This window comes from Lepisosteus platostomus, chromosome 15 (assembly GCF_059453375.1).
Source record: "Lepisosteus platostomus isolate fLepPlt1 chromosome 15, fLepPlt1.hap1, whole genome shotgun sequence".
NCBI classification, from domain to species: domain Eukaryota; kingdom Metazoa; phylum Chordata; class Actinopteri; order Semionotiformes; family Lepisosteidae; genus Lepisosteus; species Lepisosteus platostomus.
The window spans coordinates 13976235-13986125 of record NC_142625.1 but is presented as its reverse complement, the minus strand read 5'-3'; the positions used below and the strand labels follow the sequence as shown (position 1 = coordinate 13986125).

Sequence of the window (9891 nt, the reverse complement as noted above, 5' to 3'; positions counted from 1 at the left end):
GGGGCCCAACGCAGTAGGATTCCTCTGCCAGCTGCAGGATTTGAACCGGCAACCTTCCAGCCACAGGCGCAGATCCTTAGCCACAGAGCCACTGCTCCGCCCGTAAGATAGCCACCAGTAGCAGATATCACTCCTCCACACACCCAACAACTCGCAATAGCCCCCAGAAATGCTCAAAATGGTCCAAGACACTCCTCACCTGCCACCTCACAAGGATATATTTAATCCACCAAACATACATCTGCCTTCAAGAAAGCCAACCTGGAACAACCCTCCGCTACAAGACTTCAACGCAGACTCCACCTGGGCTCAAGAATAGGCATCGCTGGTTGTAACAAACAAGCACCTCTTCACATGCCCCACACAACAACCTCCCAGCTTGCACCTTCCAAGAAAGAGTGGTCCTCTCTAGACTGCTTTAGGACTGGTCCATGTCCTGCCAGCCTCAACAGATTGGGTATCAGTGCAGCCCTCTTTGCTCCTAAAGGGACAGAGCAAACTACCCAGCCCATCCTAGGGTCCTCCCCACGTCACAGTCTCAGTGAAGGACTACACACCCCCAACACAGCCCGTTTAGAAACTATCGCTTGGCTCAAGGACTTTGCATTTGCTCAGTTAATAACTACAGAATGCGTGGTGCGAGACCGAAGCAGGCCTGGGCGTCACGGCACCTGCCATGTTTTAAGTCAATCAGGGCAGCAGCTCCTGTACCTGTGGTTGTCTGATGGCTGAGAAAGAAATGGTGGTCAGCTCTTCTTGCTCTTCTGTGCACAGTGGCACAGTTGTTAGCAGTGATGCTTCCCAGTGCTGGGGCCCTGAGTTCAACTCCAGCTCTGGGGTGCTATTGTACGCTCTCACACAGTCCAAAGACGCACTATGAGGCTAATTGAATTCTGGGAGAATTGGCCCTGCTGTGAATGGCTGTGTGTGTGTGTCCGTGTTTCTGCTGTGAAATGGGCTGGTGTCCCATCCAGGGTGGATGCTTGTGTCTGTGGCTTGTCAAGATAGGCTCTGGCTCCCCTGCACCCCTGAATTAGACGAAGCAGTTAGAGAATGGATGGATTATCATTTACACATTTGCATGTTTTTAAATGGACCATATCCTTTAGGAATTTTTCCCATGCAAGATATTTTTCAATTGTGATATATGGATTCATTGTGTGCAACGTAATATACAGTGAATCAACAATAGTAGTTCATCTATCGACTCGTATCCTGAACACAGTCAGCATGCCATGGATATTGTCAAAGCTGTGCATCGGTTCTCTGCCTTATTATTATAACATGATAACATGACTGTAACACAGTACTGGATTGTGTGCCCACACATCACTTTCTATGCATCCTCCCATGTTTAATAAAACATTTCCCAGCCATGCATAATTTCTCATCATGAATGATAACCAGCATGCCGAGCCATGCATAATGAACATGACTGAGGCAAGTGGGGGAGGTGTGTGTTGTATTGCCCAACACTGGAACTGCTTATGTTAATGATCACCGGCATTGTTACTCAACAGCATGGTTAATCAGAAGCCCAGCAAGTTACAAGAAGACCTTGAAGCAATTGCAGGCCTGCTGCTTCCCGATCTTGGGCTGTGTTTTTCTGGGGCTTCCTCGTGTGATCCTGCCTGATCCCGAGGGCAGCCACTCTGAGCACAAGAAATCTCTCCTGAAGTTGACACACAGGTGTTACAGATGTTGGAAAGGACGAACCGTGGAATGGCAAGAGAGCGAAAATAGACCCTATATGTAGTGGCGAGACAGGGGTTAGCCCAGGCTCAGCTGTTCAGGAAATGCCATATAGAAACCTATGCCCTCAGGCCACAGACAAGAGCGACCTAGAGCTAGGCAGGTCTCAGGACATCCGAACTTCACTGCTAAGCGAGGAGCAGATCCGAAGCAGGAAGTAAATGGGCCATACAATAAGACACACCAGAAAGACATGAATAATCACAGGGAACTAGGAACAGGAGAGATGTAGAGCGCTCTCTAGGTGTACTGGGCGTGACACAAGTCATCTCTCAGGGAATGAACACTGAAAAATGACTGTACTCCAACACCACTACGTACACGACAACTGAATGTAAGCCGAAATTGTACTTAAAACTGTATTAGTTGTAATATTTATTAATCACCGTACAATTTTTGCACTGTTCCCCAAATTACTTTTGCACTGTCTTTGTCCTGTTGTATTCTTTCTCTGTTTGCGTATTTGCACAGTTTTGATTACACTGTTATGTTATTACACTGTTATTGTGTGACTGTCTATTATCTTATCTTCTGTTCTATTTATATACTGCACCTGAGTGACTAAGGACAAACACTTTTCACTATACTATGCACCTGTGTAAGTATAATGACACATAAAGTTGAATTGAAAAAAACAGACCACAGAGATTCCAACACATATATTCACACTAGTTCAAGCAGGTAGCTGGGCTACAAAGGAGCAAGTACTGGTTTATTCCATGCTGGAAAGAGAAGAAAAGAAACACAACATTTCACAAAAATATTGTCTGTGATATTGCATTTCCTCCACAACCTTCAAAAACAGTTCAGAAAAAGCATTTTGATTATATTTTACTGAGTTACTGATTTCGTAAAGGAAACCCAGTCTTCTTTAATCTTGAACCTTTCAGCTATCACAGCTCTTGTACAGGGCTAGTAACAGGACTGCTCTCGATCCCCAGTGACACTGGGCTCTAAGCCAGCAAGCAGCTATTAACCTTGAAACCTGGGATCTGCCAGGGCTCTTAAAGACTGTGATGAAACCTTAGTAATGTTGTAATCACTATCACTGCAGACTTTAATTTCATTATCTGTTTGAATTAAAACACACAAGAAAACACATGAGAGAGGCGCCTTTTCAGTGCTCCTAGCCTGTTATGTAGATAGCAACTGACTGATCTGGGAGTCTCATCCAGCTGTTTTGTGAAGGAACACAGGATATCAGCTGTAATAACATGGCTGGGCAGCTTGTTCCACACTCCCACCACCCTTTGTGTAAAAATCTCAAAATATTAGTTCTATATGCACTGTCCCCCAATGAGACATAAACCAGTATGTCCCCTCTTTGGGCCCTGGTTCATGTCACATTAATGGTTCCAAAGATGTCCACTGGGGTTGCTTTTTTCCCTGGATGATTCTGAACTGAAGTTAAAGTCTTCTCTGTTCAAAACTAAAAAAAAAATCCAGTTCCTTTAGCCTGTGAGTGTGGACCATTCCCCTAAACACAGGACTCTTCCCTAGACTCGTTCCAAGAAGCAATACCTTTCGTGAAAGACGGTGACCAAATGCGTACAATATTCTAAATGAGCTCTCACTGTTGTATTGCACAGTGTTTCATTCGACATGAAACCGTGCAAGAAACCGATGCAAAGAAACAGGTAAAGGTTTATTCCATGCTGAAAGGAAAACGAAAGAGACACACTGTTTCGGCTACGGAGCTTTTTCCACGAGTGGGCCGTTTCTTCTCAGCACGGAATAAACCTCTTAACTGTTCCTCAGCATTTCTTAAAAGGGAGTCACCGGCCAGTCAGAACGTTTTGAAAACCTGCTCTAAAATAGTAAATGTGTTGTTCCCCCACTGCCACCTAGTGGTTTTTAAGTCGCTGTTGAAAGTGCACCAAAACGGTCGATAACGCTCGATAACTCGAGGTGAAAGAATCGACCTTTCTCAGACTGAAATCCGATTCAGTTTCCTGTTGCCCTGTAATGTATTCGTGTTAAATGTTACAGCCCATTATTATTGTTGTTGTTGTTAATATCTGTTGTATATTTAGTCCCAAGGTATAAATATTTTTTTGCTGTTTATATTTATGTGGAAAAACAACTCAAACTTTGAATTTGAAATATCGTACTATTTCATTATTTGCCAGTCGCCACATATGTATCACGGCACGGACAGGTTAGAAACTTAATTTCACTTTTCGAACAAAAGTGAAAAATGACTATCGGAGATCTTCAATTAATTAAATGATATAACGTTTACTGTGCTGCCAGTTTTCCATGCTTACTAAAGTCGAAAGAAGCATATTACTATCTTATCAATAAGAAAACTTCATCTCATGAACTGTTCCAACTGCACGATTATTAGGTGCAACACAACTCCAGTTCTCTCTTCTTTTCAATTACTTTAGAGTTCATAAAACTTTGGTTTCGAAAGAACAATTAAACCTACGGACGCAGGCCTGCTGCTACGAGTAACTTGAGAAATACACACGGTCTACCATAATGATGGAGCAGTATGCACAGCATATAGAATTAAACTTGTATTTTCCCTGATTGATTTCTGCACGCAACCTGTCAAAACCTATGCGCTAAAAACAACTGTGTCTGCAACCTAACTTCACAGCCAGCCGGGGGCGCATGCGCTCTCCCGTGTCCTCGTGGCGTGTAGCGTAGCGCGTAGGGTGACGTAGACGCCAGTATAAGTACCGAGCGTGAGCGCTGCGAGGTTCCTTCATGCGCCAGCAGGGAGGTTGGACGGTGGCTGTTGTTGTGTAAAGGTTAGAGAAGGGCGCTTTCTTTCGTCAGAAGAGGAAGACGAAGCATTTCGAAGACATGCCCCGTGTGTATATTGGCCGGCTGAGCTACCATGTCCGTGAGAAGGACATCCAGAGGTTCTTTAGCGGCTACGGGAAGCTGTTGGAGATCGACCTGAAGAACGGGTAAGGGAGAGGTGGGGGTAGGGTGCGTGCGCCGACTGTTGATGCGTAGTTTGTGTTTACTGCGCTGTGGGAAAAACGAGCGCCGTTTCACGGCTGGACCGGATTATGAGGCTTCGCAGTGTGGGAATCCCGTACTGCGAATTCGTTGCTTAGCTACCGTAAGAGGAAAAAAACAGCCGCCCGGTGAGAGATTGCCGCGTGGACAAAATGGCGGCCGCGCTGGAGACAAGGACCGTGAGGGGCTGGAGGGACGCGGCTCTCGGCGGGAGCCAAGCGCGAGTGCTCGCAGGCCCGCGCCTTCCCCGAGCCTGGACACGCCGCGCCGGGAGGAGGCGACCCGGCCACGCGTGACGCGCTGCTGGTCCGCAGGCCCGGCGTTTTCGGAGAGTGCGGACAAAGAGCGGGCAAGGGAGGATGTAGGCCGCGGAGGGGGCGCGGGCAGCCCGCGGCAGGCCCGTCCTGACTGGTAATACGGCGGAGGATCGATGCGTTCAAATGGAAGTTGCATCGCTGCGGGCGCAAGTCCTTTGTTTAAACGTGAAGAGGAGCACAGGTTTGGGCCAGGGCACGTTTGCTCTAACGCGAATCGTGTTTTGGTTAAGTTTAGGGGTGGTTGTGGTCTGGTGGGGGGGGGGGGTGTGAGATTCTGCTCATGTTAACGCGCATCACGATGTGGAGGGAGGTCATGTTGATTTCGTGTTCTCCTCCGCGCCGTGCATTGATCCGACAAACGTGACGCGTTTCCACCCCCTGCAGATACGGCTTCGTGGAGTTCGAGGACACCCGCGACGCGGACGACGCCGTGTACGAGCTGAACGGGAAGGAGCTGTGCGGGGAGCGGGTGATCGTGGAGCACGCCCGAGGACCACGAAGGGACAGAGATGGATACGGTGGGGGTTATGGCGGACGCAGTAAGTGCCGTCTACTGCCAAATCAAATAATCTGAGCATCTTTGACTTTTTGCAGATTCCTGGATATGTGCTGCCAGTTTACATTAAGCTATCTTACACACGTTGCTTGGGCAGTGGGCTAGGGAAACTGAATTTCATGCTTTGACCGTGTATTGCTTTGTAACATCTGAATGCTAGATTTGTTTTGGGAAGCTAAAAGTATCCTCTGACTTTTGCCAAGCTTTTCAGATTGCAATACACCAAATGAGTTTAACTGCAAATTCCTGTGTAGTTTTGTGGATTTCGTGTGTTGAAGAGGGTGACTTCTTAAATGACGTTTGCATTATTCAAACCAACAAGTTTTAATCCCATTCTAGGGTAATACTGGAGGGGTTACAGGCTCAAGAAGGGGTACCTGCGTTGTGAGGGAGGACTTGAACATGTTGCTGCACTGCCGTCTGAAGTTCACTTCAGCTGGATAGGCATGCGTTGGTCAAGTGGCATAGGTCCTGTGTAGGGACCTCTCTTTCCAGGATGTCAGAAGCCATGGAAGGGTTTGCAGTCCTGCAGTGGAGGGCCCCTCAAGCTAAAGCTCAGATTGTTTAAATAGTGGGGGGAGAAGTATGTTAGGATAGGTCTATTTATATGGCAGCTGTGTGTTAATTTGGCCTTATTTAGGTGGTTTAGAGTAGTGGAGGATAGCTGCCTTTGTGTGTTGTGGACTTATTGTTTCAGGGCATTTGTATATGCAGCTCAGTGGGGATTGGGCTAGGTAGCAAAGTGAAGCTTAACCCAGAATTCCTAATTTTTCGTAGCAAAGTGTGAAGGAGTGCAAAGCCCAGCTGCCATGTAAATAACCTAAAAATGTGTTGCATTGTTTACTATTGAATTCAACATTAACAAAGTCCTTGATGTTTCAATTTGAAAGAGTCCAGTGCGGGCTGAGGCTGAGTCCGAGTCCATTGAGGCTAAGATGACTGCCTGTCCCGTTTGGCCTTGGCTTTCACCTTACAATGTGTGTGTGACCTTTGCCCTTTGACCCTTTGGCTGACCTAACCGGAAGCCATGATGACAGCAGCCTTTTGCCAATAGACCAGGGTGATGGTGAGGAATCCCATTGGTTTTTATGTTCAAACAAATAGTGGAGCGGTTAAAGCCAACGCAAGATGTTACCGCCATCTGTTATCCTGCTTTGTAAAAGAGCAGTTGGCTTCAGTTGCTGTGAGTCTGATTGGCTCAACCTTAGTATGGCAGTGGTTAAGCTTTATAATCATTGCCAGTAGTCTCACCTTGTTGTTAAGACATCCTGACAGCAAGCGAGTGGGTTAATGCCTACCTGTAAAATGCATTCGTGGTTTGGAGAGCCGAGTAACCTGAGTAAGTGACTTAAATCCTGTGATATTATCTTTTTGTGGGTTCATTACCCAGTGAATGGCAATGAACTGGTTGCATAAGTCCTTTAAGCTTTTGGCACCGTTTTAAGTGCATTACTGTTCTTTGGCCGGTGCGCAGAGAACAGCAATGTAAACACTTCCTAGTATTTGTACAGTAACATTTGTACAGTACACAGGTTGGCATTTGACTGAAGATATAGAAAGCCACACCTGCCAAGGCTGCCTGAACACCATTTTCTTGTCCCAGAGTTAAGATGGAACAGGTTGTTTCTGTGGGTATTATCTGTGCATGAGAAAGCGGAGTCCACAGGAACTATTTTGGTGGACTAGAGCCACAAATCTTTATCATGCGTAGTTGATATCCCGCTAGTGGCTGTTTTTTCCCCTTTAACTCCCTATGGAGAAGTTGCCAGCTCTCCATGATGCACTGCTGACTTTGTATTCCCCTGTTGTTTGAAGGTAGTAGTGGTTACAGCAGAAGCCGCTCCGGCAGAGACAAGTATGGGCCTCCTGTCCGCACTGAGTACCGCTTGATTGTGGAGAACCTTTCCAGTCGCTGCAGCTGGCAAGACCTTAAGGTGAGTTCAGGGTCTTTTACCGGCTGGTTAGGGGGTAGAAGCCATAGTGTTCGTTGTAGCTCCCCTTGCAGTGGCTTGCTCACAATCTTGACAGGTTAATGTTGTGGTTTTACATTTTACTAACAGTAATAGAATAAACATACCCCCATTTAAATAAAGGTAATTTTGCTACTGTGGTGGTGGAGCTTTTGTTGGATTTCCTAGTTTAGTCTGGTTTGATAGAAAGAGGCCATTGAAACATGCCTTCATTATTTGATAGTTCTGTGTAGCTGTGTTTTCAGATCACCAAGACGCTTGTCCCTCATGCTCTTCGCAGGATTTCATGCGGCAGGCTGGAGAGGTGACGTATGCAGACGCCCATAAGGAGCGCACCAACGAGGGCGTGATCGAGTTCCGCTCCTACTCCGATATGAGAAGGGCTCTGGAGAAGCTGGACGGCACGGACATCAACGGCAGGAAGATCCGCCTGGTGGAGGACAGGCCGAGGCGCCGGCGTTCCTATTCTGGCAGCCGGTCCAGGTGCGGTATATTCATTGCGGTGGTTCTGGACGGTTCCTCCGATGGCCGCGGTGTGCAGTCGGTGGTGGTCCAGTTAATGTGCAACATGATCCATTTTAGATGTCTTGTCTTGGGTGCCCCTTGTTTCTTACCCAGAGTTCCTACCCGGTTATCAGGCGTTGAGCATTAAGTTGCTCAGACATGCAGTAGTTAACCATACTTTTTGACTGGAAAGGCCTGCTTTGTGCCCATTCACCTGCTGTGTCCGTGTGTTGTGATGGTGCCTCTCCTGTCGGTGTCCTCTCGCGGCTGCAGTTGATGAATGCTGTTCTCATGGTTGTTGACCGCCACACCCTTCTGTCCGGGCAGGTCCCGCAGTCGGCGCCGGTCCCGCAGCAGGAGCCGCAGGAGCAGCCGCTCGCGCAGCAACTCCAGGTCCCGCTCCCGGTAAAGTAGCCTCCCTTCTAGATTCGCGTACCCTTCAGAGCATGGCTCCTCCGAGCACTCGACACGCCGCACCCCTCTCACGCCGAGCTCGTCTCCCTTGTAGGTCCCGCTCCAGGAGCAAGCGGCGGTCCCGCTCCAGGTCGGCGCGCAAGTCCCGCTCCAAGTCCCCGGCGCACAAGTCCCGCTCCCGCTCCCGCACCAGGAAGTCCCGGTCCCGGTCCCGCACGAGGAAGTCCCGCAGCCGCTCGGCCAGCAGGAAGTCGCGCTCCCGGTCCGCCACCCGCAAGTCGCGCTCCAAGAGCCGCTCCAAGGCCAAGTCCGACCGCGACTCCCGCAGCCGCTCCAAGGAGAAGTCCGTGGGCAAGAAGTCGCGCAGCCGCTCCCCCTCCCCCGTGGAGAACGGCAAGGGGGAGCGGGCCAAGTCGGCCTCCCCCTCCCCCTCCCCCCAAGCAGACAGCCGCCGCTCCAAGTCTCCGTCCAAGCGCTCCCCCTCCCGGTCCCCGTCGCGCTCCAAGTCCCGCTCCCGGTCCCGGTCCGGCTCGCGGGACTAGCGGCCCGGTCGCGGGGGCGGCCGCCCCATTTCGGAGGAGGGGGTGATTTTGTAATTGGTTTAAGCTGATCAAACGCAGCTCTGAGCGCTGAAGATTTGGTCGGTGGTCTTAATTTTTTTTTTCTCCTTCATGTGCTTGAGATAATAGCTGCAGTTTCTAATGATAACTCAGATTTTTGTACGTTTGGCCTGAGACCATATGTGAGCCAGGATATGGGGTGCCAAGAGTTGAATACCTGATGAACTCTTTGATTTGTTTAATATTTTTCTAGGAGACATCGGTGTCACAGTCATAGTTTTGTGTATGCCTGGCTTGCTTGACCTTTTTTTATTTCACTTTTTGATCGCCCCTGCAGTCCTGGTTTGAGTCAGTATTGGGTGTCCCTGTGCATCCACAACACCTAGGTTGTATCTGCATTTTAAAAGGCAATTTTTGCTTCCCCCCCAAAAGTTCAGAATATCCTGTGGCTTGTTTTACCGCAGTGATTTTGATTTCTTTTGAGTCCCTTGCCTTGGTATAATGTTGACAATTTGGCTCCACCTTTGTTGCCACAGCAGTCAAATTGACATGTTCAAACATTTGGATCTTTTGAGACCAGCTTTGGAAAATTGGCCAGTGGTAAGGACTTTACCTGGATGTGTATTTCATGATGAGTTGCACTTTTTATTGCTAAAGTGTAATCCATAAATAAGCATGTGAACTTTTTACTGTACAGTTATTAAAGGTTCTTATGGAAAAATGTGAAGTTTGTTTTCTTTTTAGGTGTTCAACTGCTGAGAAACAGGGTAGTTTATGACTGTGGCTCGTTTTGTGTAAGGGAACTGGGTGCTGTGAAATTGCTTCATGATAATAGTGCCTGC

At 48.2% G+C, this 9891-nt stretch overlaps 1 protein-coding gene across 2 annotated transcripts; it reads left to right on the top strand.

Annotated features, from left to right (window-relative positions):
- Positions 1–4453: 4453 nt before the first annotated feature.
- Positions 4454–9770, top strand: LOC148648027 (serine/arginine-rich splicing factor 6-like). 2 transcript variants are annotated; one of them, XM_088608136.1, is made up of 6 exons: positions 4454–4673; positions 5430–5563; positions 7417–7535; positions 7852–8054; positions 8403–8480; positions 8584–9770. In XM_088608136.1, exons 1-6 carry the CDS (start codon positions 4567–4569, stop codon positions 9029–9031), a joined length of 1089 nt encoding a protein of 362 aa, XP_088464262.1. In that variant the 5' UTR covers positions 4454–4566; the 3' UTR covers positions 9032–9770. The 2 variants fall into 2 exon arrangements, with proteins under 2 accessions (XP_088464262.1, XP_088464261.1); XM_088608135.1 differs by having other exon boundaries at positions 5430–5584.
- The last annotated feature ends 121 nt before the right edge of the window (positions 9771–9891 follow it).

Bases quoted from the DNA above. Each gene is read 5' to 3' on its own strand.
- LOC148648027 (XM_088608135.1), top strand. From the start codon at position 4,567: ATGCCCCGTGTGTATATTGGCCGGCTGAGCTACCATGTCCGTGAGAAG. The intron at 4,674-5,429 runs GTAAGGGAGAGG...CACCCCCTGCAG, and splicing joins GAGATCGACCTGAAGAACGG to ATACGGCTTCGTGGAGTTCG. The intron at 5,585-7,416 runs GTAAGTGCCGTC...TGTTGTTTGAAG, and splicing joins TGGGGGTTATGGCGGACGCA to GTAGTAGTGGTTACAGCAGA.